Below are 27644 nucleotides of genomic sequence, written 5' to 3'. Positions count from 1 at the left end.
GCCATCGACTCCGGCAACACTTGCCCGACAAAAAAGCAAAAAGAAAAAAAAGGATTCACAGAAACGGGTAAGGATGCGTCGATGTGATGAAGAAGGACCATGGCGGTAGGACGAGGCGATTGCTGGATGCAGGTCGACGAGTAGGCCCGATGGTAGCACAGATCTCGCTCCGCATTTTGTTGCCAACAAGTCGAACGAGGGACGTCGACGTGTGTTGCACACATGCACTTGAGGCACGCCGTGTAACATGGCTCCCGTCGACATGGGGTCTCTGTCCGCGTCTCCGCAAAGTAGAGGCCGGAAACGGATGCAGGTTGGACCTCATGTGAGCTGTTTGTAGAAAAGACGATACCCGAGACATAACGTGGTGCCTGAGACGCAACGGACCGTTTCCGTGCTGATCCCCTCAATTCAAATTAAATTCCCGACATCCTTGAAAGGCTACTGATCATGATTAGTTCAGTTTGTCACTTGGAACGGCAACGAGCAGGCTGTTCGGCCAGGAGATACGGCTTCTTGGGAAATGAGGGTACTGATGAACGCAAAATCTTGATTTTCTTTATTTCTTTCCCGAAACCCTTCCCTTGAACTTGCCCAAAAGCCGACCTAACTTGGCTTTGAGCACCGGGCTCGGGCCTTCATCGGCGCCGACAAGTCTCCGGACCAAGATATTATACATGCCGCCGAAAGCGAGGGCGATCGCCGTCGACGTGAAAATGATGACATTGTAGGGCATGCTGAAATCCGGTGTTGGGAGGTTCAGCAACAGGGTCGTTGTCCGCGTGCTTTGTGTGCGGGGGCTGAGAGTGGTAATGACGGCAGCAGCAATGTCGAAGCCGCGATTTGCGTCAGGAGGGTACTCAGTGTATCGCAGAATGGACTTTTCAAAGTCGTAGGTAAGGAAGACTGTGGAGGCGGGAGGAATTCGCATGCGCAGCTCGAGCTGTGTGCCCCTGGCGCGATCCACGGCTGGACGGTAGTAAATGTCTTCTATGATGGATGGCTGAGAGCCTGATGAGCCCTCGATCCTAGCGTTGAGGGTATGCAGATAGACCCTCATGAACCAAGGAAGAGATTCCATGTAAATGAACTCCACCTCGGTGTCCTTGCTGGGGTTTGTCAGGATAGCCTGCATGCCACCGTGCTCCTGCCCATGGCCGGTGAAACTTCGCTCGGCGTAAATCAGAGGGGTCGCCGGCTCAACAAGCTCGTCCGCAGCGTCGTGACCTTCTTTATTTTCAAGAGGCAAAACAATCTCCAACTCCGATTCATGACCGAACTTAAAGCACCGCGATACTCCGTTGGGATCGAGGATCTCTGTAGCACCTCCCGACGTGAAGACTCCCCTCGAATGGGGGACTTCAATACATACCGGGGGCACATCCTCGTCAGTCAAAGGGCATACCCCCTTGACTGTCTTCCCGAACAACTGGGACAAAGTCCAGTCTTGGCCGAGACTGTGACTGATAGGATAGCAAGTATCGTCTGAGTGGTAAGGCTTCGATGTGTCGCACTTGAGCTCGTGACCGGGAGGGGGACGGGGAATCGGATTGTCTCTGGGTCGCTTGGAGCGGTCGATATCCAGGACCATGTCGATTGTTTGCTCGATCTGTAGAACGCACTCCTGCCCCTCGGGGCACACAGGCTTGATGTCGATGGCCATGCTCTGGAAGGAGGAGTCGAACAACTTGTGGCCGTCGAGTAAGCTCGAGATGCCCGCCTTGCCCTTGCACGGAAGCAGCTTCAAGAAAGGCGTAAGATTCTCCGTGCAGACGACCTCCTTCGGGAGGACGCCGTGCAGAAGCTGCATATTCGGTATGGAGGCTTCGGGGTGGTCGCCCTCGGGCTGGAATGACATGACTGGTCGCGTCGTTCGTGTTCCGTCGACGAAGTTCAGAGATGCGCAGAAGAGACCCGAGAGGGCATTTGTGAGGGTTAACCACTTCTGATCGGCTCTGAGCAAAGTTAGTTTCAATCAGACCAGAAAGCCAGCAAGCAACATACTCCTCATCCGTCTCTGCCTCCAGCCAAGCCCAAAGCTCCACGCCTGTTCCGCCCTCCCGCTGACCATCCCAAGGCCGGCCACCCCAGCTTTCAGCGTCCCATCGTCCCAAGCTAAACCTCAAGTGCAGTTCGCGAGTGCCGGCATATTGCAGAATCTGTCCGAGCGAACGGGGAAAGTAGCGGAAGTTTTGCGACTCGAAGTCAGCCAGCGACGTGTTGGACCGGAAGTTGAAGCTCGCCAACAGGGCGGAAAGGGGCAGTGGCCGGAGGTTCAGCTGCTCATGATAGTCCGCGGCTGTGCCGGAAGCAGCGAGGCATAAGAAGAGAAGGGCCGCCAGTAACTGGCGCATTTTGAAAGAGTTTCGCGCAAGAGAGTGACGTCTGCTGGCTTTCGCTCTCCCCTGCTCGGCCAGCGCATGGATGGCACAGGAGGTCCTTTAGAGCCGCGAAGGGTGCTGGTGGTGTAGGTGGCTACCTGGAGGGACGCGGGAAGGCGGTGGGTACTGGCAGAATTATTTACGTAACCTTAGCTTCCATTTACGCTTGAATTTCCATGCAGCTAGCTTTCCACGTTCCGCCCCAAACTCCCATCCGGCGCGTCACGCTCTCAAGCATTTCTTCCCCATAATCTCGCGACAATCGCTCTTATTCATAGACCCAGCTACCCTGAACAAAGCTCGACGACGCCAATTGACACAAGACCATGGCCGCGGAACAAAGAAAGCTGCTCGAGCAGCTGATGGGCGGCTCGGCCACCACGCGATCGGCCTCGCTGTCCATGACCGACCCCAAAGTCTGCAGATCTTTCCTCGTCGGCACATGTCCTCACGACCTTTTCACAAATACCAAGCAGGATTTGGGTCCCTGCCCGAAGCAGCACTCGGAGGCGCTGAAGGCTGAGTACGAGGGCTTGCCTGATAAGGACAAACAAAAGTACGGTTTCGAGTACGACTATATGCGCGACCTGCAAAAATATATCGACGACTGCAACAGGAGAATAGACGCCGCCCAGCGCAGGCTCGAGAAGACACCGGACGAAATTAGACAGACAAATGCTTTGGTATGCTCCCATCTGGGATATCCTTGTTGCGCAGAGACGCATGCTAATTATGTCTGCAGTTAAGAAGCATTGCGGATCTGTCATCCACGATCCAGAACGGCACCCTCGAAGTCGAAATCCTCGGCGAGATGGGTGAAGTGTCCCGCTCAATCGACGAATTCTATCGCGTGCGACAGGCACAACAAACGAAGCTGGACCGCGAGAAGGAGCTCAAGGCATTGTCCGACACCTCAGGTCCGTCTGGCCACCAGAAGCTGCAGGTATGCGACGTGTGTGGCGCCTACCTGAGTAGGCTCGACAACGACCGCCGCTTGGCCGATCACTTTTACGGAAAAATGCATCTTGGCTACGCCCAGATGCGCAAGACATACGAGGCCTTTCCCAAGGAAATGCGCCACCGAAGGGCGCCCGTCGAAGATGACGGCATGGGCCATGGTGGCCCGAGGGGTCCTCGAAGCGGTGGCGGCTACCGTGGGCGCGGTGGCAGGGGATACCGCGGAGGGTGGTAGGACCCAGATCATTCGGTACCATCCTTGGATGCCTCATTACCATACTCAGATTCCTCGCGACCACCGTCAGATCCTCGAGTACCATCCTCACCTATCACGAAGACCCAACACAGAGGACAAACAGACGACGCAACAGATGGCAACACGGAGGATAATGCAGAGGGTGAAAGCCAGGCGGGGGATTATGGCGAGAGGGACTGAGAGGAACAGCTACCATCTTCGCAAAGCTGACCTCCTCTTGCAACGGTCAATTCAAATCGCCTGGCGACCAATGGCACCACCCCGTTGGCTTACCGGCAAAGCTCCACGTCAAAAAATGGATATCAGCAGGCCTTTCCTACGGGTGTCGTCAATCGATGACTAGGAAGCTCAACCAAAAAGGGCCGCAAGATGGTTTTCGACATTGCTTTTATCAGAATGCACAGTAACGTGGGTGACGAACCACTGGAGTTCATTGTTGTCCATACTAAGTCTTTTAGGCCTCGAACACGGCGTTGGAGCACGGCGCAAGTCAGAGCAGCCTTTTAAACACACTAGGTCTACCACCCAGGCACATTTGGGACTTTGATTTGGCCGGCGGCTTGGATTCATGGGCAATTATGTATTTACGCTAATAACGGGCTTCTACATTTTCAAACGCCCATAGTCGCCCACCTGCAACGGGGGCAAATGCTACAAAGCGCCCTCATAATTTTACCCACCCGCTGCTACTCCTGCTGCGTGACAACGTTCAATATGCCGTCGTTGTTTTCGTAATCCGCTCAGTGCGTCTTCCAAGGCGCAGAACTCGATGTGCTCATACATGTTGTCTCTGGAGATGATCCGAGACGAATCCTCAGTGGGTATCTCAAGCGTCTCGGGCTTCGCGAGCTGTGTCGTCCTTCCTCTTGACATTGAACCCGTACGCTTCGGCAAGGGTGTGGAATTCCTCGGCGCTAAGAGGGTTCGACTCAGATTTGTCGGCTTCGGTGCGTCTGAATGCCTCCTAGGCTTGAGCGTCGCTCTTCATCTTCGCATCCAAAGCCTCCATCTCATCGTCCCATCTGCCGAGAGGTGACAACACAGGCGGCGAAGTCTCTCCGGTCTTGCCCTTGCCAGGAAGAGCGGGAAACTCCTCCGTGTTGATAGCGGGCGCCTTCGCCTCCGGCGCAGAAGACTTCGCATCACGGGTCCCGTTTGACCCAGGTTCCCTGTGGTCTCTGGGGGCGAAGTCATCGCCGTAGCCACCACGTCCACCTCGTCCACCACGGCCGCGACCCCTGCCGCCGCCACGATCACGACCACCTCTGCGATCATCGCGGTCGCCGTACCTGTCCTGCCTCTCACCCTCATCGCCATCATTAGCAAACCTGCTGCCAGAGAGGCCCGCAGACCTAGCCCCCCGGATCCCCCCGTTCGCCCCGCGGAAGCCCCTCCTCTCCTCCTCCGCATTAAGCGCCTCCTTGCCCTCGTCCCAGCCGCCCTCCTTCATGCTCATCGCCTTGAGCTTCCGCTCGCGGTTCTTGGCCCTCTCGTCGTCCATGCGCTTGCGCTCCTCCTCGCCGCGCTTGCGCTTCTCCTCCTCGATCTTCTTGCGCTTGCGCGCCTCCTCCATGCCGCGCGCGTAGGCCTCTGCGTGGTTGCGCTCGTCCTGCTCCGCCTGCTCGAACTTGCGCGTTTTCTCCGCGTTCAGGATGCGCATCTGCTCCATCTTGGCCGCCAGCTCCGTCTCCGTGAGCTTCGTGCGTGGGTTCGCGCCCGACTGCAGGCGCGCCTCGGCGTTGAGGGCGGTGTTGCCGCCCAGGCCGGCGGGCGCGTGTTGCGGCTTGTCGCGGGGCGGCGCGGGCGAGGCGGATTTGTTCGCGGGCGCGGTTGGAGGAGCTGATTGCTGTTGTTGTTGCTGGGTCTGGGCGGCTGGGCCGGTGGGTGCCTGGGGAGGAGGCGCGGCGGCGGCCGGGGTGATGGTTGTCGTGGTGGTGGGTGCTGCTGCGGCGGGAGCTGAGGCAGGAGCGGGCGCGGGGGCCTGTTGGCGGGGGGGACGCGGGGCAGGTGCGGGCTTGTTTGTGTTGAATCGCGAGTTTGCCAGGCCGCGGGGCGCGGTCGGCGCTTTGGCGGGAGGCGGAGGAGGCTTCTCGGCTGCGGCGGGTTTCGGGGGAGCAGGTTCGGGTTTGGGTGGCTCGACGGGCGGTGTCGCGACGGCGGCGGGAGGGGGAGGAGCAGCGGCGACTGTCTCTACGGGTTGCGAGTCTGCCACGGGCTCGAAGTCGTCGAAGAAGAGGTCATCGTCGGTGCGGCCGCCAAACTGATCGTCCATGGTGAAAGAATTGGTATGGGTATCGATGCTTTTGTTTTGTTTCGAACGAAAGAAAGTAGGGGGAACAAAATTAAGAATTTGAGCAAACACAAGATTGGCGATGTTGACTCGAAGCTCTTGGGTTGGATTGGAGGATTGCGAACCATGTCGGATTGGGTAAGTGGGGGGGTTCCATGTGCGGCACGGATAGGTTGGCAGTGGCAGCCGGGATCATGTCGGGCCGGCGCTGTTTTGGAGGACCGTGTCGACACAGTATCTCACACCTCGATGTTCAGAATCATTTGTCAAGGTAGGTATCTTAGGTCTGCTGGAGCAAGCTCACCGGTGCTGCATTTGCTAGGAGCTTCTTGCTTGTTTCGTCTTAGTTCTCTAGCCTCCGAACCAACTCATCACGCAGGTCTTCATAGCTCTCCAATAACGGAACACCGAACCTAGCGCACACCACCTGGACATTGCCCCTCTTCTTGTAGCCCTCAGGACAAGCGACGATGGCCTTCCCAGACCGCGCGCACAACCCCAACTCGAGTAAGCTGATGTGGGCTTCTGTCCCAGGCTCAAAGTAGACAATGACGATGCTTGCGCGCTCCTGCATCTCCAGTTCCCACTCGACCTGCTCCTTGAACCTCGTGTCCGACATGTCTTCCCTCCATGTGCTGTCCCAGTCGGGCCGAAAGGGGTTGAAAATGGTGATAGGCAGATGGGCGATAGATTCAATCAGATCTTTGCGCCAATCTCTCTTGCTGGTCGTTCCGGCGAGGAATACAGATTTATCCGCGGGTTCTGGTGCGGAGGGCTTGCTTAGAGGCAAGATGACCCTGCTCTGGCTTGACGAGACGTCTTGCATGATGTCTCTCTGGCCCGTTGCCATTGTAGGTGGAAAGTCTTGAGCGATATGCGAAACGATACAAACAACCTTGCAGACGAAGTCTTGATGCTGTAGATGTCATTTGAATCCTGAAAGCATCTCAAATCCGGAAGGAAGCCCGTTTGACGCCAGTCAGCCTTAATTTAGCTGGCAGTCATCAACGAGCTCTTCCATTGGCCATGGTTTCCTGTGGGTGCGGGAGCCATCGTAGGTGGTCGAAGGTAACGCACTCGTGCAACCAACAGATGATCCACCATGGCTGGATTTTTAGAGACCGGCATCTATCGCTTGCTTCATCTCGAAGTCAGCTGAGCCAATACTGCCAGCAATATCTGGCAACATCTTGCCGGCAATACCAACACTAACATGGAGCAATCCTATCGGCAAGAAAACGGAAGGCCGCTTCAGCTACCGCAACCCACTGCGCGGCTCGGATCCCCTAGTTGAACAGCCTGTCCAGTATTCTGTTTGCATCCCCGGGAGCACGCGTGTTTTCCTCCAATAGGGCAGACGCCGGGGGGATCGCTCGGAAGATCACCATACGCACCCTGGATTGGGGCGCACCGCAGCCTGACCGACCACTGGTCATCTTGCGGTGAGCCGGCCCAGACACGCGGGTCTCTGAGGCCCTTGGTCCTCCAGCCGGAATTCCTTCTTCTCTTGTCGGCGAGCGTCCCGGATCTGTCTCAGCCGGCGTGTGTCACTTGGCCCAGAGCCAGAGGCTAGGACTTCCACTGGCTAAGATGGGCCATGGGGGAGAGGACAGCTTCAGGTCGGCCCCTTGGCGCCCAACGATCCAATGCGGGCGTCCAGATATTTAATACGGGCTGTGAAATCACGCAACCGATCTCGGCCCTCCGGATGTCCATTAAGTGCTCCCCGGCCGTCGTCTTCCTAATCTCGTTTCTAGACAGAATCATACCTTAACGCTGGCCTTTTGTTTCTATTCGAGTCTTATCGTTTGATTGACCTGACTCCCCGAGCGTATGATACCATCCCCTCCAATGTTGCGTCATGAAGCGGTGAGAGAGACAAAGCGTCCAGAGCTGCCGTACAAATAGAGAGCTCCCCACCAAGTTGGACGAGAATAGCCAGAGGAGCCACACATCGATCCAGCTGGCCCGTTGTCGATTAAGCAGAGGACAGAAAGGAGCCGTCACACAGCGCAGATGGCTGTGGTTTTTGAGTCAGGAGGAGGGCACACTCCGGGGGACGACTGCGAGGGGTGCCGCAAGATCCAGGACGAGCTGGTTGAGCTGTCTCCCGAGTCAGAAGAGTCTTCGGAATATGAAGATGGTGAGTTTTGTTCGCGTATGCTCCAATCTCCATGACTACCACCGACGAAGCCCCGTTTGCGACAGAAGACGAGTGTCTTGAGGAGAGAGAAGTAGACTGTCACGAGACGCCTTTCGCATCTCGGCGACCAGTGTCACGCTGGTTCCTAGGAATCCCCTGAAAATACAGCAGTGGACCCCGCGGCAGCGGGAGCTAGAGCCCGAGAACTGCAGCACCGATCCACCCAACCCAGAAGTCTGGAGTCTTTCGCTCCGGGGGATCCACGCTAGGGGTGCACCTGGAAAGGCGAGACCTCGAGAGCGCAGCGCGTCCCAGGGCCCCCCTCTAGCGCATTTCGTCATTCGCCATTTTCGTTGCGATACCGCAGCGGTGGCATTTTAGGGGACCCTCCCAAAAGATATGCGTCACACCATCAGCCGACGCCAGCCCAATTTCACCTCATTGTCTCAATTTCCTCAACGGGCTGCCACACTGGCAAAGAAAAGGCGAAAAACGCACATTCGTCTCGTTCCATTCTTGTCCCAAGTCTGCTTTTGGGTACCTGCCTTCAAGAGACACGCACATTGCTGACGCACGCTTTCCTTCCGCGCCCCAGAAGACACGATGCCCTCCGCAATCGCGGCCTCCGACCTTTCGACGAACCTGAGCGACACGGACGACTGCGGCACGGTCGCCCCCGAACTCTTCCACAACCTCAAGCACGACAGCTCTGTCCTCTGTCTCGCTGTCAGCGCCGAGCAGGAGCGGATATACGCCGGCACACAGGATGGCGAGATTGTCGTGTGGTCGCTGGCCACCTTCCACCAGGAGCGCATCGTGCAGGCGCACAAGCGCAGCGTCCTGAGCCTGTACCTGACACCCGACGGCTCGATGCTGTTCTCGAGCGCCGGCGACCCCCTTATCAACGTGTGGTGCCCGAAGACGATGAAGCGCCTGTACGAGATCTACAGCACCTACGACGTCGGCGACATCTTCTCCGTCGCCTACAGCGCGCAGCACGAGACGGTCTACGTCGGCGCGCAGAACACCTCCATACAATGGGTCAGCTTGTCCGACCCGAACAACGGGGTGCCTCACGACTCGTCACAGCACCCCGACCGAAGGAATCACAGGTTTTTCGACTCGAGGGCTGCAGGAGGATCAACGACGCCGCGTCGTACCGACGAGCGGTGGACCCAGATTCCTAGGTCGGAGAAGGTCGTCGAGATTCACCCGGGAGCGCTGCAGATGTTTGCGCACTACGGCTATGTATACTCGATGTTGATGGCGAAAGGCCCGACGGTCCTGGTGGAGCCTGACGAGGAGGTTCTCATCACCGGAGGTGGCGACGGAACGATCAAGCTGTGGAAGCTCGGCGCCGAGGGAGACAAGCAGGCTGAGGAGAGCGACCGGGAGCCGGGTCTCCAGGAGCTGATGTCGCTTGGGTCTGATGATGCTGAGTCGGTCATGTCTTTGGCCATTGACGGCTCGTTTCTCTATGCAGGAAAACTGCAGGGCATCATTGAGCTGTGGGACCTCGATACCAAGTCCAAGCTGAGGGTGATCAAGAGCCACAAGGGCGACATCATGACCCTACAGATGAACTGGGGATATCTCTTCAGTGCTTCCAGATCAGGATCCGCAAGCGTACGTTCGCACGTTTCTCCCCATGGTTCGCAACTAACTTCTGCAGAAACACTCCACAGTTCACTACGGCAAATACAAAGACACCCAGACCGCGAACATCAGCCAGAAGTACCAGTGCATAGCCCGCTGGAAAGCCCACGAGGGCAAGGTCCTCGCATCCGCAGTAACGACATACAACAACAGGCAATACTACATCACAGGCGCCAATGACAACGACGTAGCCATCTGGAACATCGACTGTTCATCATACGAGCAACAGCAAGATGTGGATGAGGCAGACGATGTCATGGTCAAATCATTGGGAGAATTCGTCTCGTATCGCACCGTCTCTTCGCGACCGGAATTCGCAGAAGACTGCCGAAAAGGAGCGACTTTCCTTGGCTCCCTGTTCAAGCGCCTGGGTGGTCAGGTCGAGATGCTGAGCACGGAAAGCAGTCCCCACAACCCAGTCGTCCTCGCCAAATTCAACGGCAAGCTCGAGCCAGCTGAGAAGCGGAAGAGAATCTTATTCTACGGTCATTACGATGTCGTGCCAGCAGACAACAAGAAGGGCAAGTGGGAAACCGACCCGTTCCAGATGAAAGGCATCAACGGCTATCTCCACGGCAGAGGTGTCAGTGACAACAAGGGACCTATCATGGCCGCCCTGTATGCCGTCACAGACCTTCTCCAAGCAAAGAAGCTCGCCAACGACATTATTTTCCTCATCGAGGGCGAAGAAGAGTCCGCCTCTCGCGGCTTCAGAGAGATTGTCCGCAAGAACAAGGACCTCATCGGCGACGTCGACTATATCCTACTAGCCAACAGCTATTGGCTCGATGACGAGGTTCCCTGCCTCACATACGGCCTACGTGGTGTTCTTCACGCCACAGTCTGCGCCGATTCCCACCTACCTGATCTCCACTCCGGTGTTGACGGCTCATACATGAACAACGAACCCCTCTCCGACCTTACGTCCACACTGTCCAAACTCAAGGGTCCTGGGAACAAGGTTCTCATCCCCGGCTTCTACGAAAGCATCTTACCAGTTACTGCCGAAGAAGAAACCCGCTACGATGAGATCGCGTCGACTCTAATGCGCCAGAACCCTGAAAAGGGTCCTGAGGATAAGCTCAAGACGGCACTGATGGCACGCTGGAGAGAGCCCAACTTGACTATCCACCGATACAAGGTCTCTGGCCCGGACGGCAGTCTAGTCAGTAGCCACGCAAGCGCAAATATCAGCTTGCGCCTGGTGCCTGGTCAAGAAGTCAACGATGTCATTGCCTCCCTGAACACCTATCTAGAGTCTGAATTTGGACTACTCGAGTCCAAGAACTCGCTGTCCATCAAGATCGATAACAAGGCCGAACCCTGGCTCGGCGATCCCAGCAACGAGATCTTTCAGGCACTCGAAGAAGCCATCGTAAAGGCCTGGGGTGATGTTTTCGACACCGGCGATGCCAACAACGGAGAAGAAACATCGCAAGAGAAGAAGAAGGCACAGAGGCCAAAGAAGCCGCTGTACATCCGCGAGGGTGGCTCCATCCCCGCCATCCGCTTCCTCGAGAAGGAGTTCGGCGCCCCGGCTGCTCATCTGCCCTGCGGCCAGTCCAGCGACGGCGGTCACTTGGACAATGAGCGACTAAGGGTGATCAACCTTCTGAAAAGCAGGGAAATCATTGGTTCTGTCTTTGCGCGCTTGTAGCACATACTTATCAAAAAGAGGGCGTTCGAGGGGTGATTAAACATAGGATTCTGGATTGTAAAACATAGAAAGGATACCCAAAAAATCATAGAGCATTCCTAGAAGCACACACGCCGCGCTTTTGAATTGCGAAATGCCTGACTCGCAGCGTTGCTCCAAATGTCGCCTCCAACCTCCCCATTGACGTGATCCGAACTTCGGCCTCCCGGTGCCGATTCCCACCGGAGAGCTTCCTGGATTGGGCTGTCCAGCTTATCTTATCTTATCAACCACACCCGGTCAACTCCCCCGACGTCGTCTCAAACCGGCACCTCTCACACAACCTTTCCCAGTCTCATAAAGCGCTCATCCTGATGTATTGAATGTTTTCTGGATCTCATCGCATCTCACAGACCTGAAAATGGAGTACAAGCGCCAATCCCCGACGGCCGTCAAGGTTAAGCCGCGGCTCATCATCCACGGCGGCGCGGGCAACATCAAACCCGCCAACCTCGCGCCGCCGCAGTACGCCGAGTACCGCGCCGCCCTCTTGACAATCGTACACGCATCCCTCCTCTCTCACCGTCGAAGTCAGAACTAACAGAGTAATCACAGATCAGCAAGACAAACGCCTACATGACAACCCCCACCCCCACCACCGCAACCGCAGCCCTGCCCAGCGCCCTGGAAACAGCCGTCCACGCCGTCACCCTCCTCGAAAACAGCCCGCTCTTCAACTCGGGCCACGGCGCCGTCTTCACGCGCGACGGGATCAACGAGCTCGAGGCCAGCGTGATGGTGACCCGCGGCTTCGCCAAGCGCGGCGTCGGCGTCACGGGCCTGCGGCACGTCAGGAACCCGATCCTGCTCGCCAAGGCGATGCTCGAGCACGGCGAGGCGGACCTCGGCGGCGGCAGCGACTCGCACCCTTCCTCCTCCGACATCGACGCGCCGTCGGCGCAGGGACACACGCTGTTGCACGGCCCGACGGCGGAGCTGCTTGCGGAGAAGTACGGGCTGGAGCTCGTGGAGCCGGGGTACTTCTTCACGCAGCGGCGGTGGGACGAGCATATCCGCGCGCTGGAGCGGGAGCGCACCGGCGAGGAGGGGAATGCGACGTGGAGCAGGAGCGAGTTCCTGCCGCAGGGGACGGTGGGCGCGGTGGCGCTGGACGAGGAGGGGGTGGTGTGCGCGGCGACCTCGACGGGCGGGCTGACGAATAAGTTGATGGGCAGGATTGGGGATACGCCGAGTGTGGGCGCTGGGTTTTGGGCGGAAGAGTGGGTTGAGGAGGGGGATCCGACGGGGGCGTTTGGGAAGGCCGGTCCTGGGGTTGTGTTGTCGGAGAGCTTGAGGGGGTTGATGGCGGATTGTCTCCCTTCTTTGAGCGTTTACACGCCTGTGTTTGGGAAGGCGGTGAAGACTACGAGGGCGATCGCGGCGTCGGGCACGGGGAACGGGGACTCGTTTTGGAGAGTGGCCGCGGGCAGGACGGTCGGGGCTGTGGCGAGGTTTAAGCCTTTGTCGGGCAAGGAGGCCGTGTCGTTTGTTGCTGGGGCCGGAGGGGAGTTGCAGAGGAGTGCTGGAGACCGGTGGCGGGTTACGGGTGAGGGCGAGGGCGGGATCATCGGGATCGAGATTGCGGTCACGAGGGACGAGGAGGGCGGTGTCGTCGGCGTGAGGTCGGAGATTCTGCAGGATTTCAACTGTAATGGGATGTACCGGGCGTGGATCGATGACGAGGGCCTGGCGCATGCGAAGATTTACCATGACGAAGTCGAGGAGGGCATGGATGCTCGGCTGTACGCCGAGAAGTGGTGATCTGACGCGGTGCAGATAGACAGGCCTAGCAGAGCATGAGCAGTGCGAGACGTAGAACGCAAAAGCAGACAGATGGCGAGTTGAATATCAGTGCAATTCCTATTCACACAGATTCCATACTCGTGTCAAAGGGGAGAAGTCCGCCGTATCCCTTCTATCTCGGATCATGACCCAGGCCGTTTCCAAACATCAGATAGCCCGTGTCGATCTGTCCCAAGATTGCCACCCCCCAATTTTCGTCCGGTTCAGGAAATCCACAATGAGATTCTCCCCAGAGTCTCCAGTCCCGGTTGACTGGAGCCGTTTGTCTATACTACATGGAACGCCTTCCCCTGCCGCATAGCGTGATTTTGGTCGATTAAAAAACAGAAGTCGTCGGTCGTGGTAAAGACAGATTTCAACATCCCCCACGGAAAAGGAGGTTGAACTGCAAGAGTAGAGAGTGGTCGATTGCGTCGTCGTTTCGTTGGCGGCGTGGAAGCACCGCTTCGGTTCGTTGACAGATTCAGAGGCATCATGGGGCAGATTTAGACCATGGCGCCGTCTGACGGAGGAGGCTGGGGCATCTTTGAGGCCTGAGGTCAGTACATTCTGGGCGTAACGATGCTGCTTGGCTTGCGCAGAAACTCACCTCCAACTTGGTCGAGCCCGCGAACATCTTCTGGAATCCGATACCGACACCCTCGATGACAGCCAAGAGAACTGCGCATCCTGTGCACCACTTTGTCAGCAAGAAAAGTTTTGGCAGCATTTCTGCTTGTACTGACCGATGGCACCATTCCTGGCAGCCTGTTCTCGTTGTGTTAGATATGTCGTTTCGCGCGGAAGGTTGTCTTAAACGAAACCCATCACCCGCATCCCCGAGCGACCTTGATATTAAGATCTGCCAGTAAGTGGCTACACATCTCCTAGGGCTCAAGGGCTGCGACATACGCAGGGAAGACCAGCAGCCCACCAGAGACAGCACTAGAGAGAGCCATTGTGGCGGAGAATGCCAACAAGCGGTAGGCCTTTACAATGTGGCCTAGGGGTGCGGGCGATGGTCGGTTGATGATGTTCCTTGCGGGGGGACTGACCTTGTATCCGCCTCGAATGGCTAAACTTCCTCCTGTGCAGAATCCGGCGAGGATGGCATTCCTAACATAATATTAGCAATCATGAGGGATGAATTAAACCACACCCATCAAGCCACATCTCACAGGCTGCCACCTGCCAGCTCTCTGGCTCTCTCTGGCACTCTCTGTGGCAATCTGGCACCATCTCAAGCGCTCCAGCAGGATTGTCCTCTGCCTATCCCGGGCCTTTTGGCCGACCCGGGCCCTCTGGCTGAGGTACGCTCTTGCCCTGAACTAGGCCCTCTGCCTACCTTAAGTCCTCTAAAGGGACCAGGCTAGTGAAGTTGCCGGAGAGCGCGCCGGAGAGACGTGAGCCAGAAGCTGGCAGAACTGTTCCCCAGCCTGCGAAATGTGGTTTGTTGAGTGTGGCCTAAAGGCCACACTTGCCAGGGGTCCTCTTTTTGCCTAATTCCTTTGACCGCGCAGTCGAAAGTCCTGGGTCTCAAAATCAGCATCAAAATCGGCATCAAAATTTCGAAATTTTTCGAAATTTAAAAGTTTCGAAAAGTTTCGAAGCATTGGAGAGATTTTTCACGGACGAGAAGAGACCACCCCAGACCCCAAAATTTCCGCCCAAAACAGGAGCGCGCATCTTAATCGCCGAGATGGCACCAATACGACGTTCTCCGTACGGTGAGTTGCGGAAGCCCTTGATACCTGCAGAGACGGGATTAGAACCGCTGCAGAGGTGGAATCAAGCCGGTAGACCTACCATGCCAGAGTGTTCCACCAATCGCTTTCAAATATGTCAGTATGTTTCATCAAATCGTCCCGAGCCCTGATAGAAGTATGCAAGCGAGAGAGCTGAGCGGGCAGCTTTCGGACCCGGCTCGTAAAAGCTGTCGCAGCTGTCGCAAAGCTTCGGAGGGAAAGGCTCGGGCGAGAAGAGGCGGAAAACTAACCTCCCATGGCGAAAGCACCACCAAAATCTGCGTTGGTCGTTAGCATCACGACATTTAGGTCATGGTGTTGAGGAGGGGCGAACCGTTCAGGATAACCCAAGGGCAGGGGTCGCGCGTGTGATCCATGGCGAATATGTTTTAACGTTACGTCGTCGGTCGGGAAGGGTTCGTTCGAAGCTGTTGAATCGTCGGTCGAGGCGAGGGGAGCGGTTCGTTCGGTGATCGTGGAGAATTTGGCGATGCAAAGAGCTTGACGCGGTGCCGAATGCGATGGAATGACGAACACGGACCAAGCTCGGAGTGACAATTTTTTGGGCGCGCGGCAAATCCGCGGTTCAACCTCTTTCCTTATCTTATCGCGGAAATGGACCCGCCTTTTCCAGGGGTCCACCTACTTTTGGGGCCATCTCGTCATCAGACGAAAAAGGCAACCTCACTGGACTGCTTCAGTGACAACCTTTGGAAGCTGTAAGTGAGGCGCTCGAGGTTTTGGGTTTTGCAACAGCTGGGTATCCTGGCAATGCGCCTAGACCTCCACTTGGGGACGAAGGTTATGGTCCTAGCGGGGATTTCACATGCGTAGGGCCTGATAACCGTCTACTGCGTAGTATACATACTTTCGACGACCCTGGTGGAATAAAGTTGTTGGTTTCGAACATCCTTCATACTCCATCCGTGCCTAGAATCCCAAAATCGATTTACACCATCAAACTCACATTGCTGGTCCACGATGGCTCGCATCACAGACTTGCCAACAGAGATCATAGAGTCCATCCTGTGGAATCTTGACAGCGTTCACTCACTGGTCTCAGCTCTGCACAGCTGGAGACGCTTCTATGCATTCGTCCAGCAGAGAGAAGAGATGGCCGTTGCAATCTTTGATCGCAACATCGGACCAGTCATATTGCCCTACGTTGCTGCTTTGGAGCTGTGCGGAGTATGTCGCGACGATGAAAGGATATTTCTGGAACTTTGGGGATACGACAACGAGCCCGACGACTGATCTCTTGGCGACTCTGAAAATTCCCATGGCGAATCCGACTTACCTTCTCTTGATAGTCCCGGGGAATCTCTTGACAACGCCGAAGAATCTTCCGATGCCAACGATTCACTTCCCGACTATGATGCAGTCTCCGACGATGGGATGGAGCCTTTCAGCGACCCTGATAGGCTTGGCAATGCTTCCAACGATATCCGCATGCTGCTCAATGCGCTCTTTGAGCGACCAAGCTTCTTAGTGAAAACCTTTTATCGGTTCATCCACTTGAGTTCAGGCTCCTATGGTCTTCTGTTCTTGGAGTGCAAATATAATGTGATCAATGGGTTCGCCACCGAATTTGCCGAACTTGCTTGGGGCCGTTTGCGTGAGAACGACGGGAGTCTACCCGGGGCGATAACTTTGTCACCGACTGAGTGCGACCGTTTTTCGCCGGGCCTTCTACCGCCTTGAAATTTTCTACGCCCTTTTTAAAGGTCTTGTAGATCCCAACGACATGTGGCATGATTGGTTCTTCTCACGGCATTCGCCTTGGGAGAATGAGCAGATCGTCTGCGCATACCACTTTCTCGAGATGATATTCGCAAAAGGTACGCATTACTCTGATGGTTCTACTGCCAGGCACAGATTCTCACGAAATCAACCCTTTCCCCAGCTTCCTGTGATGTACTCGCACACGACGTCGAGTTCGGTTTTCGTAAGGTAGATTACCTCACACCTTGGGCGGGCAATGATACTAGACAGACTTGGGTAAGTATTTACTCACAAGATATATTCTACTGCGTCAAACCCTAATCAAAATGGCTTTCTGCAGGGGTTGAGTTTATTCATGATTTGGTGACGGAAGATGATTACGATTCTATGAAAAAATTGCTTGAGCGGTACCCAGGTTGTGCAGTCAACTTTCCTAAGGCACTGGAAGACGCGGGTGCTCAGTTCTCGGTAAATGAACATTCGGCACTTGGCTTGATCGAAGTCAGGTGGCCCGGTCATGACGGAGAAATCAACACTACCAAGAAGGGACTCGTTTCACGTGTTCTTCGCAAGGAAGACAGAGATCGTGATCTAGGCCCTCGCGAGTCTTGGTTCGCTGCCAGTTTGACCACGAGTTATACCAGAGGTCTATTGATCGATGGCAATGACTGGTACCGAGATTGTGCTTATTTATTTTGGGACTGGGCCCGAGTCAAGAAGCATCACTTCCTCGGCTTATGGAGAAACCCTCCCGTGGTTTTGCATTCAAATTATCGCCCTAAAGGACTCAAAGAGATGCGTAAGTCATTTGTCCAGCGCTCAAAGATTTGGCGAAAGGGAGGCAGGGGCTATTGGAGCAAAGGCGACACGAGCCGTATCGTGTGGACAGAGAGTGGTGAGGAGAAGGAACAAGTCTGGGATTCAGATATTTGACGCAAAGGTGCCTAAGACACGAATGATACCACACATCTCTGCCCAGAAACAAAAACATTGGCTCTCGTCGTTGTGCGCGGGAGGCCGACAATCGCGAGAGACACGGTAATGGAAAGGTTTACGTACGCCTCTTTACACGGATCAAACTCATGTACAGGACAATGACGGGGTTTCTTCATTAGGTCGGCCAGTTACCGGCCATCATTGGTAATGAACTCCCAACACATGCGACCTGGAAACCTTGCGTCTGAAGTTGAAACCCATTGTCATTGGGTGAACTATCTGCAGGAGGCCGACAACTTGCATTCTTATAGTTTGTCCAAACCTTGCCTGGTACACAACCATATCAAGCTCAATTCCCACATGTCCTCTCACATGATTTCTCCAAGATCCCGGTCTCCAGAATCATCTCAAATACCTAAGCATAACCTTTCAGCTGGAATATCTGAAGTTCTCGTCATTCTTTGATCATGGTCTTTGCCAATTGATTAAAAAAATGCGTTCCTCTGATGACTTCTCTACAACATCCACGATTCTCACACCTCCAACCGAGTGCAATACTACGGCCAGTCTCTGGAGCGACCGAGGTGCGATTCCCTGGCCGTGGAACTACCTATAACATCATTGAGAAGCACACGAATCGAGCGATCACTCTCGACAACGGCCTGATTGTCATAAAAGATATCGAAGACACCGCAAAAATGACCGTTACCCAGTGGCTTTGCGTCGAGAAGAACGGCTACTTTGGTTTCCAACATCCGTCATCGGGGAGGTATATGGGACATGACGGTAACATAAGTCTGCGTGCCAGGGCCACAGAACTCAACAATTGGGAGCTCTTCACGCCCAGAGAGCATCCGAAAGGAGGCTACCAGCTGCTGTCGCCATACTGCATGTGGTCCCAAGCTTTAATGGTGCTTTGCGTGGACGAGGATAGGAAGACGGTGGTGAGGAGGAATCACGGGACAAATCTTTGGGAATTCATCAAAGTCTAGCTAATAACTTAGTCAAAAGGCCATTGGGAGGGTCACAGGCTGCTTATATTATTCCTCTTGGCTGTTCAAGAATGCGCCTTACCTGCCTGAAGTGGATTCAAACAAATGCTTCCTGAACACATAAGAGCACCATTTTCGATCGGCTCAAGTGTCATTAAGTGACGAAGTCTTTGCAATTGACTTTGACGGGCTCTTTTATACCTTTTCTGTCTAGTTATATGACCATTGGCTACTATGATTGCCTCGCTGTAGACTTCTCTGACCACGATGTGCCGCTGGTGTCGCCTTTGCTCCAATATCCAGAGCCCCCCTTTTGCCAAATCTGTGATCTCTCGTGGAAAGACTCGTTCATTTCATCATACTCTTTCTCGTCAGGTGACGGTCTCGCATCCGAAAGCTTCTCAAAAGCCTTGAGCAGGTGATATTTCTCTACCCGATCCCAGTCCCACAGTACGTAAGCACAATCCCGAAGCAACTCATGTTCGTGAAGCATCAGGACAGCATACAATGGTGCACCTTCATGAGCAGCGTACCATGAATTGAAGGGCCCCTGGTCAGGGTCCTCATCGGTCACTCGGCTCACATTTTCGTAGAGTAGCTCTTCTTCGCGCCCTACGAAGGCGTTGGCGCCTTGGTATGCCACCAGCACGTTGGCTAAAGCTCCAGGAAAGTTTGCCACGCCGATGTCTGGGTGCTCCGTGAGCATATCTCTCTTGCCATCGTAGGATTCTTCATTGATCAGTTGATGGATGAATCCAACCCCCTGAGAGAGCTTCATGTTGAGTTGGTTGTTAGCAAAGTACTCCAATAGCCAAGCCGGTCGCGTGTAAGATGTGTACTAACCCACATCTGCCTGTAAATGTTCTCTTCGCCTCCAATTAGATAGTCAACTGAGAACTCGCCGAAATTGACGTCATGGGCATGTACATCAATCGATGCTGTGTTTAATTGTTAGTCATTGTTGATACACATGTGAGAACTCTACCCATCTCCCTGAGTCTCACCTTTCGCAAGTCTTGCTTCGAGGAAATCGTGGATGCAGCCAAGCTGCTCATTTTCCCATAATGGATGTTTCGAAAAGAACCAACTGTTGACGCTTTCTTCAAATATCGTGTTTGGGTTAGACGATCTGCCCGTGAACAGCCCGTAGAATATTTGGATGCGATAGAAAGACCTGCAGAAGCGAAATTGCTCTGTAGTTGATAATGAGACGGTCAGAGGCAAGCTATCATCGGCCTGTCGAAGACGGTTCCATGCATCATTCGCAAAGTCTGTCGTCAAAGCGAGGATCATGTCATGCGTACGGCTCATTCCCATCAACGTAGTCATAGGTAACGATGTCACCCGATTAGCTAGGCTCAATGGTTCTTGATACAGGGCGTCGAGCAAGCCCTGGATTGTGTCGCCATCGCGTGGCCGAGGCAGACTGTGGGCTTCCGAAGCAGCTACTGCGTACGGGAGGAGAGCTGGCGTAACTTTCTGACGTAGGATTGCCGCTGCTATGTTCGGGCTCTGCTTGTATGAGGAGTATATATGGCGACAGCTGAGCAGAACTGGTGTGAGCGACCGCAAATCGTCCAGGTTCCGCTGTATGGAAGCGATCAATTCGCATGGAATGTCGGTAATGAGAGTCATTGTGAGAATGCAGAAGTCTATGGCTTGTTGGAAGAGAGTTACAAGAAGCAATGGAGTAGATAAGGGAGAAACAATTGCGTCGATGACCTGCGGCGAACCAGAAAGGACCCCGCATAATTCTGTCTCCACTTTTGCCGCTGCGCCCATCCCCTAGATGACTGTCACGGCGCTTACAGAAATAGCATGATCATAGTCTATGCTGTTGGTGATGCAGTCTTACCAATACATGCCATTCTGATTGGTTAGAAATCGATATATACCACGAGAAAGGGAACATCGAACCAACAAAACTTGAAGATTGCTGCGACCATCTTGGCCAACGTTGCCGCCGAAGAACAGCGTTTACGACCAACAACATAGACTAAACTTTCCAACAGCTGACAACACCAAACAACCTCGTTCATGAAGAGACCAGCATGAAAAACCTCACCAACATAACCGCTCTCTCCTGGCAATGTTCCTTGGTTACATGCTTCTCGAAGCGCTCGATAATTTTGACACTGCTATGCTGCCCTCAACGCCTCAGTCGAAGCAGTCGCAGCGCTAAACGGCCGAAGCCAGCTTTGAGGCCCAAAGACAGGAATATAGTAATATAGGTTCTTGAAAACTCCGCTAGTATATAATGGTGCATCACATTGTGAAAGGCATCCTCTCATTGAACTCCTCATTCAGTCACTGAACTATCACTTTGTATCCTTATCCGCGCACTCTTTTCATTTGTCCGTACTCGCGCTGCGACGTTGAGCATCCGTCTTTCGGAAGCTTTTATATCTCGTTTTCATCACACAGTGCTGGTCACTTGTTCAAATTATTATTCAGCCATGTTCAAAAGTCGCAAGGCCAATCCCAACAAGGACTTCAAGCCCGATCCCAAACAAGTAGCTGAGCTGCAGAAAAAGTACACTGGCCTTGAAGACGACCTCTCCTATCGCCAAGGCCATACCATCCATCGGCAACAAATACGAAGCATACAAGAAGGCTGGAGGCAAGGCCGCAACATCAACAACGACTTATAAAGCGACAGCCAAACCATTGGAGAAAAAGACAACGCCTTACGACCCGATTGATCCAGCCTTTGGTCCCGTCATGAACAAGTTCTATACCAGGAACAGTCATCAGATTCTGGAACCTTTGGCAGGTGCTGCAGCTACAGACACAGCATTGTAAGCGATTTCGAGCTTTCTCCTGAAGAAATTCATCTAATACCTATGTGTTAGCCATGCAGATCGACGCGAGTCGTTCAACAATCGGTACCAAGACGTCTTGGTAGCCAAAAGTCAGTGGGAGGGCCATGTTACACAAGCCGCGAATGCTCGTGCGAGCGCACAGAAATGGGTGCCAGTTCATGGTCTTCATCACATGTATTCAAATGCCCTATAGGATTCTCAAACTCGTACCATGGGAACGAAGTATTCATGTGAATGGAAATATTGCCGTCAAGTGGCTTGTTCAACCCTTGTTTGACAGACATTGAACTCGTAGTTTTCGATTTGGGATTTTTGCCGTGGATAGTCGTGGTCCCCCAGAAATATTTGATAATGCGGATGCTTTTGACATAATTTGCCAATGGCTGCGCGGCGTCTTGGCCATTCCAGCTACTCAAAGACAGAATTCCATTTGCGTTTGAAAACAATGTCTCTCGATTGTTGTGCCGAAGTGTTTGACATGAAAAGTCCTGAAGTAAGAAAGGGCTGTGACAAAATTCATCTAAATCGTAAGAGGATTCTCAATTCAGGCCAGGATGACTGTCATATCGGAATCCTTCGGGGTTGTGGGTCAAGTCCCCGTCAGCACCGCCGTCATTGTGGCCCCGATTGTGCGGGTCTTCCGGTGCCAACCGGGTAAGAGACCGATCGGATATAGCCGTGCTGACTCGGGACCGGCATCCATGAACCACCTATCTTCCGCGGCTTCACAAGCTGGTGGCGCCAATCGATGTCTCACATCCGGTCTTTCATCCTGGGTCGGAAAGCAGCGCGGGGTTAGGGGTAACCTCAACACAAGTTACCTCTCTGCTCACCTCATGCTTTAGTCATGGTCAAGCTGAACGGGATAGCCCACGACAGGCGCAAAACTCTAGCAAACCGAAGGAAACTCTCCCTCTTGGAACGGTTGAGTTCATCTCACATGCATTCCCCGCGAGCCAACGGCGATGAACACACAGCGCCAGCAGCCTGGTTATTCTCGAACCACCCACCCCGCGGAGAAGAAAAAGCTTAGCCGCGCAGGGCGCTCCTTGGCAAAAGCTTGCCCAATTAGCTTGTAATAAGCAACCTGAACAGACTACCGAAGACCGTTTGACGTCCGTCAGAGACTCGTGGCCGGACTTTTCGTGCGGACGGTCGGCGTGCGAGGACTGCCGAACGGTATATAGCGACCGCTTCGCATTCTCGTATTCCATATCATGAGTTGCGGGGTGGACTTGAGTAAATCGCTCAATTTCTGTGGTGATTGTACGACGTCGTTTCTTACTTTTGAGACTGCATACCGGAAGTGTGCGACCTCGCCTGTTGACGCTGCTCGGGGGCCTTAGAGGTCCGCATGTGTGTTGTTCCTGTGTCATTCATCGCTTTTTTCTCATGACATGTCTATCCTCTTTGTGTACATTGATCTCTACTCTTTCAAGACCATTTCCAACCTCTGCAATGGTAAACATCAGAGAAGCAGCTCGCGCCGCAATCACAGCTTATGGTCTTGCCACGGAAAAGGGCGGAAATACCTCTGTTCCTCTCCAAGAAGTCGCTGCCTCCTTAGCATCTTTCTACCTCACGAACTTTACGAGCTTCAACCTCGGAGAGGTCACCGTCTTGCCGAACGACCCCGTTCCCGGCGTCTTCAAGCAACTTCGACTACTAAACCAGAGCGGGATCGGCACCGATATCAGACCTCGCGGCGGAAGAGTCGAGGCCGTCTCCGCAGAGAGCGCAATCTGCTTCGTCTCATTCGAGATTTATCCCAAGACGCAAAAGATTGACAAGTGGTCATGGACGAACGTATACGGCTTCCGCTTGGAACCGGGGCGGAGCAACGGGCTCGAAGGTGGCTGGGAATTCACGAACGCCGACCAAGAGTACGAATCACTGCTGCAACGGGTCCCGAACTTCTATGCAGGCGAGCAGGTGGGATAGAATGGTAACTGGGTCTTTTTTGTATTATACGATTACAATGTCTATGAACAAGGAACGAGACCTGTACGTCGCGAGAAATCGCAGAGGGCTCATAATACAACCACTTCTTTTAAGCTAGCCATCTACAGCAACGCAGCCGCACCGAGGGCAACGCCGGCCATGAGACCGAACATGTTGGACACGCCGGCGGCAGCGCCGTTGGGGACGCTGGTGGGCGAGCCGGAGGCGCCAGCGCCGGTGCCAGTCGTCCTGCTTCCGGACCTGCCAGTCGTAGCAACGGTGCCATTGCCGGGTGCCGCTGTGGTGGCCGCCATGGAGCTGGTGACCGTCAAGAGGGTGTCGGTCTGGACCTGGACGTCGTCTGACTTGCTGCCGCTCATGGAGCTGCTGTCGGCGGCCGCGGTGACGGAGGCGGAGCCGGAGGCAGAGGCAGTCGAGTCACCCTTGGGGGTCATGGTTGTGACAGTGGCCTGGGTAGACTGGGCGACAACGGCGGACGTGGTCTTGAGGGGCAGGAAAGACGGGGAGTAGGTCTCGGTGCCCTCGTACGAAGGGCAGCCCGGGACGGTCGTCTTGGGAGGGGCGCGGCCGCCGCCGCAGTCGAGGGCGGCGCAGATCTCGCCGGTGCCGGGGACGTAGTAGACGCGGGTTGCGTAGGGGGTACCGCCGCCGGAAGGCGTGACGACCGAGTCGGAGGATGTGCAGCCGGTGAGGTCGGTCTTGGCCAGAGCGGTGGTGGCCAGGATGGCCATGGTGGCGAGGTATCTGAAAGACATCTTGAAGGTTGGTTGGCTTGGGTGTACAGTATTAATGGTATTAACGAAAATAATTATGCTTGATTTGGATGTAAAAGAGTGTAGTGATCCGGTGATGGAGTCTTCAGGTATTAGATGCCAGGCTGTCAAGGATGGATAGAGAGAAGGGGAAAGATGTTCTGCTCGTCGTTCTCGAGTTCCATTTATCAAGAATTTCAACCCAAGACCGACACCTGCCTTACGGCTTAGCTCCAGGCCCAGCGGCGCCCCTAGACGATACTAAGCGGGTCGCGCGACGGGATTCGCGCGCCACCTCATCTCGGAAATCGTCCTAGCGGTGATTTAGAGCATCCTTTCACGGGCACTTCAACGGTTTTCGTGACGATGTGGCTGTGATGATCTGTCTCAGAAGTTTGCCGACGGATCCCATGTATTTTTAGCGCCGATTCATCCGTTTGATGAATAAAGCAATTCTTGTGTGACGGCCCCAGCAAACGGGGCTAGTTTGTAGTCCCGTATTTTGAAGGTATGCTCGAATAACACGGATTTCGTGGATGTCCAAAAGGGGACTGTGCCTCCCCCTGACGGGATTCCGCCGCGAGACTGGTCCAGAACGGGCGAATGAGGCGGGGGACATGTACCCGTACTGGGATCTCGATCCTTGCATGATGGTATTTGCTAGCTTGAGCACTTTGGAATTGCGCTGGTTTTTGTTTGTGTCGGCAAGGCCAATGAATCGAAAGTCACATTGAAAAAGCAAGGAGAAAACCAGGCATTCGGGCTGTGCTGCCTGGTTTTGCCCCTGAATGAAGCGCTCGCTCTTCTCGGTCCCGAGATTCGAGAACGCGATCTGCCGTGTAGCCCAATCAGCTCGAATCTCATGTTTTTGTCAAAGCCAAAGACAACAGGACACGGGTGATGAGGATGAAATATTCCGCGTTCAGGAGTATGGAAACAAAATGAAAGCTTCACGTCCTGTGTGTATCGTTGCTCAGGGCGTCATCATCAATTTCAACGCGCCACCACTCAGTAAGGGGCTGGAACGGCATGAGGGTCAAAGATGCCTGTGGGGACCTTCAGGAAACCGGAGAATTAGAATCGTTGAGTCTCACTTGACTCGAGATGGTCGCGAAGTCATGTGAGATGGATGAAGACGTCGCGACGCAGGTGGGCTATCTCGGCCGGATCAGCCGACCGAACATCGGCGGTGAGTTCGGAGGTTCACGATGAAGATTTCCCCAGATGGTCCGTGATAAGCACCACGAGGAGAATTACAGGGGGTCCGCTGCTGCCAAAAATGCTTCGCTTCAGCGCACCTTCCCACTACGGTCGCTATCGGCCCCACCTATTTCCTCTCCCGCCCCTGTCCCAGACACCGGCATCCCTCCCGGCACCGATAAGCCACCCCGCGACGCCCACAGTTTCTTGTCCCGCCTCCGTGTCTTGTCTTTAACCTCTCCTCCCCCGCATCTGTCATCGTCATTGCCGGATCCAACGTCTTGGTACTCAACCTCATCTCTTGGCTTCCGATCTGTCACGCAATCTCCATCAACCATGGCGACTCATACTTTGCCCGTGCGCCTGAACCCGTCCAGCCATTCTGACGGCGACTGGGTTGATCTCAATGATGGACAACATGCCCCGAGTGTGGCGGCTACGGCCGAGTCGGAGTCAATGACGGAGCGCATCCAGCGGGTCAGCTTTGATGAGAAAAACCTTTTCAAATTTTACAACATCAAGTTCTCACCAACGCGGTACCATCGATTGAAGAAGTACTACTCAGAAGAACTCGACGATTTGTTCAAGGCGCCCTTTGATACTTATAATCAAGAGGATAAGGTGGACTTTTTGCTCCTTCGAAACTATCTCAGGCGCAACCTACGTGTACTGGAATTAGACCGCCAGCGAGATGAGCAGGTTCGCCTGGTCTTGCCCTTCACCCAGACCATCATCGACATGGTCGAGGACCGTCAGCGTCTGGTCCCCGTCGACAGCAAGCAGACCGCCATGATCCTCAACAATACCACCAAAAAAGTCCAGGAAACAACCAAGGCTATCTTATCAAACGACATCAAGGCAAATGAGTCAACCTTTGCCAGGGCGATGAGTACTGTTGACCAGCTTCGCGGCCACGTCGACGAGCTTTATGGCTTTTACTCTCCGTACGACCCACTCTTTCCCTGGTGGAATGAGGCACCAAAGAAGAGCTTCGATGAAGCTCTCACGGGAATAAAGGCGGCATTGGAGGCCAAGTTGAACGAGAAAACTGGGCCCGGGTCTATCCGTGCTGCAGTCGAACCGATTGGGCGCGATGGCCTGCTCAACGAGCTCGAAGCGGAAATGATTCCCTACACGCCCGAGGAGCTTCTCAAACTAGCCAAAGAACAGTACGATTGGTGCGAGAGGGAAATGAAGAAAGCTTCAAGGAGCATCAAACGCGACCAAGTGGGCTCCACTGGGCCGGATGCCACCGTTTCGGCGTAGGTACCACCGATATGATTTCCAGAATAGGAACTGACCTCTTTCACAGTGATCAAGCTGGCAACGCCTCAGCGGGGTTTGGCGACAACTGGAAGGCGGCGCTCGAGTATGTCAAGAACAGTTATGTTGAACCCGGCCAACAACCAGAGCTTGTTCGACAGCTGGCTCGCGAGGGCGAGGATTTCGTTACCAAACATGACCTCGTGACCGTCCCCAGCGTCGCTGCCGAAACATGGCGCATGTTTATGATCTCAGCGGAACGCCAGAAGGAATCTCCATTCTTCCTCGGTGGACCTTCGATTCTCGTCTCTTATCCCACCGCAGAGATGGACCACGACTTGAAGATGATGGTGATGCGCGGGAACAACCCTCACTTCTCTCGAGCGACGGCGTTCCACGAGCTCATCCCGGGCCACCGACTTCAGCTGTTCATGGCGAAGCGCCACCACCCGTACAGGAAACTGTTCGAGACACCGTTCTTTGTGGAGGGCTGGGCCATGTATTGGGAGTTCGTCTTCTGGAACAGAGGCGACTTCTTCGTCTCCCCCGAGGACAAGATCGGTACCCTCTTCTGGCGGATGCATCGATGCGCGCGAATCATCTTCTCACTCAAGTACCACTTGGGCGAGATGACTCCTCAAGATTGTGTCGATTTGCTCGTGGACTGGGTCGGGCATGAGCGCTCCAACGCCGAAGGCGAGGTCACGAGATCATTTGGAGGCGAATACTCGCCACTTTACCAGGCAGGATACATGCTAGGAGCGTTCCAGATGTACGGTCTAAGGGAGGAGGCGTTGATGAAGGGGTTGATGGGCGAGAAGGAGCTCCACGACAAGATCTTGAGAGCAAATACGATGCCGATCGAGCTGCTGCGAGCGCTCGTGCTGAACAAGCCGCTGACCCCAGATTACACGGCTAAATGGAGGTTCTACGACTCAGTGTAAGACTAACTTGAACATATAAACCATGTGGCACCCGCCTCAATCTTGCACGTTACCCGCATCGATATATCTCTTTCAAGAATACATTTCAAGCAGCAATTTCTGGACATTTTGATCCCCCCCCTCCGCTTCCCCGGACTGTCACCCC

The 27644-nt window shown here is 54.5% G+C and overlaps 11 protein-coding genes across 11 annotated transcripts; 5 read left to right on the top strand and 6 right to left on the bottom strand.

Moving 5' to 3' along the window:
* Positions 1-559: 559 nt before the first annotated feature.
* GPI16 (GPI transamidase component GPI16) lies at positions 560-2354 on the bottom strand (the record flags this gene model as incomplete). Its single annotated transcript, XM_037328876.1, has 2 exons — positions 560-1955; positions 2005-2354. The coding sequence occupies 2 exons, from the start codon at positions 2352-2354 to the stop codon at positions 560-562; spliced, it is 1746 nt and encodes a 581-aa protein (XP_037173258.1).
* A 353-nt stretch (positions 2355-2707) lies between these two features.
* Positions 2708-3573, top strand: usp106 (U1 snRNP-associated protein usp106; the record flags this gene model as incomplete). The annotated part of the gene is made up of 2 exons (XM_037328875.1): positions 2708-3064; positions 3124-3573. 2 exons carry the CDS (start codon positions 2708-2710, stop codon positions 3571-3573), a joined length of 807 nt encoding a protein of 268 aa, XP_037173257.1.
* Positions 3574-4558: 985 nt separating this feature from the next.
* Pkd1l3 (Polycystic kidney disease protein 1-like 3) lies at positions 4559-5866 on the bottom strand (the record flags this gene model as incomplete). Its single annotated transcript, XM_037328874.1, has 1 exon — positions 4559-5866. One exon carries the CDS (start codon positions 5864-5866, stop codon positions 4559-4561), a length of 1308 nt encoding a protein of 435 aa, XP_037173256.1.
* Positions 5867-6227: 361 nt separating this feature from the next.
* On the bottom strand, positions 6228-6710 carry CGCA056_v013630 (uncharacterized protein; the record flags this gene model as incomplete). Its single annotated transcript, XM_037328873.1, has 1 exon — positions 6228-6710. One exon carries the CDS (start codon positions 6708-6710, stop codon positions 6228-6230), a length of 483 nt encoding a protein of 160 aa, XP_037173255.1.
* Positions 6711-7900: 1190 nt separating this feature from the next.
* Positions 7901-11340, top strand: DUG2 (putative di- and tripeptidase DUG2; the record flags this gene model as incomplete). The annotated part of the gene is made up of 3 exons (XM_037328872.1): positions 7901-8027; positions 8623-9653; positions 9700-11340. The coding sequence occupies 3 exons, from the start codon at positions 7901-7903 to the stop codon at positions 11338-11340; spliced, it is 2799 nt and encodes a 932-aa protein (XP_037172684.1).
* A 400-nt stretch (positions 11341-11740) lies between these two features.
* iaaA (Isoaspartyl peptidase) lies at positions 11741-13140 on the top strand (the record flags this gene model as incomplete). The annotated part of the gene is made up of 2 exons (XM_037328871.1): positions 11741-11878; positions 11935-13140. 2 exons carry the CDS (start codon positions 11741-11743, stop codon positions 13138-13140), a joined length of 1344 nt encoding a protein of 447 aa, XP_037172685.1.
* A 527-nt stretch (positions 13141-13667) lies between these two features.
* Positions 13668-15283, bottom strand: CGCA056_v013627 (Mitochondrial import inner membrane translocase subunit tim17; the record flags this gene model as incomplete). The annotated part of the gene is made up of 8 exons (XM_037328870.1): positions 13668-13715; positions 13772-13851; positions 13908-13929; positions 14217-14277; positions 14795-14912; positions 14968-14991; positions 15158-15184; positions 15241-15283. 8 exons carry the CDS (start codon positions 15281-15283, stop codon positions 13668-13670), a joined length of 423 nt encoding a protein of 140 aa, XP_037172690.1.
* Positions 15284-18788: 3505 nt separating this feature from the next.
* CGCA056_v013626 (uncharacterized protein) lies at positions 18789-20191 on the bottom strand (the record flags this gene model as incomplete). The annotated part of the gene is made up of 3 exons (XM_037328869.1): positions 18789-19319; positions 19400-19494; positions 19561-20191. 3 exons carry the CDS (start codon positions 20189-20191, stop codon positions 18789-18791), a joined length of 1257 nt encoding a protein of 418 aa, XP_037172561.1.
* A 2645-nt stretch (positions 20192-22836) lies between these two features.
* On the top strand, positions 22837-23319 carry CGCA056_v013625 (uncharacterized protein; the record flags this gene model as incomplete). The annotated part of the gene is made up of 1 exon (XM_037328868.1): positions 22837-23319. The coding sequence occupies one exon, from the start codon at positions 22837-22839 to the stop codon at positions 23317-23319; it is 483 nt and encodes a 160-aa protein (XP_037172691.1).
* Positions 23320-23441: 122 nt separating this feature from the next.
* On the bottom strand, positions 23442-24095 carry CGCA056_v013624 (uncharacterized protein; the record flags this gene model as incomplete). The annotated part of the gene is made up of 1 exon (XM_037328867.1): positions 23442-24095. One exon carries the CDS (start codon positions 24093-24095, stop codon positions 23442-23444), a length of 654 nt encoding a protein of 217 aa, XP_037172692.1.
* A 1533-nt stretch (positions 24096-25628) lies between these two features.
* On the top strand, positions 25629-27499 carry CGCA056_v013623 (uncharacterized protein; the record flags this gene model as incomplete). Its single annotated transcript, XM_037328866.1, has 2 exons — positions 25629-26554; positions 26605-27499. 2 exons carry the CDS (start codon positions 25629-25631, stop codon positions 27497-27499), a joined length of 1821 nt encoding a protein of 606 aa, XP_037172686.1.
* Between the last annotated feature and the right edge of the window lie 145 nt (positions 27500-27644).

This window comes from Colletotrichum aenigma (genome assembly GCF_013390185.1).
Source record: "Colletotrichum aenigma strain Cg56 chromosome Unknown KSG_Cg56_contig09, whole genome shotgun sequence".
In the NCBI taxonomy this organism is placed as follows: Eukaryota; Fungi; Ascomycota; class Sordariomycetes; order Glomerellales; family Glomerellaceae; genus Colletotrichum; species Colletotrichum aenigma.
Note: the sequence above shows the minus strand (reverse complement) of the source record. Positions and strands in the feature narration are given on the sequence as shown.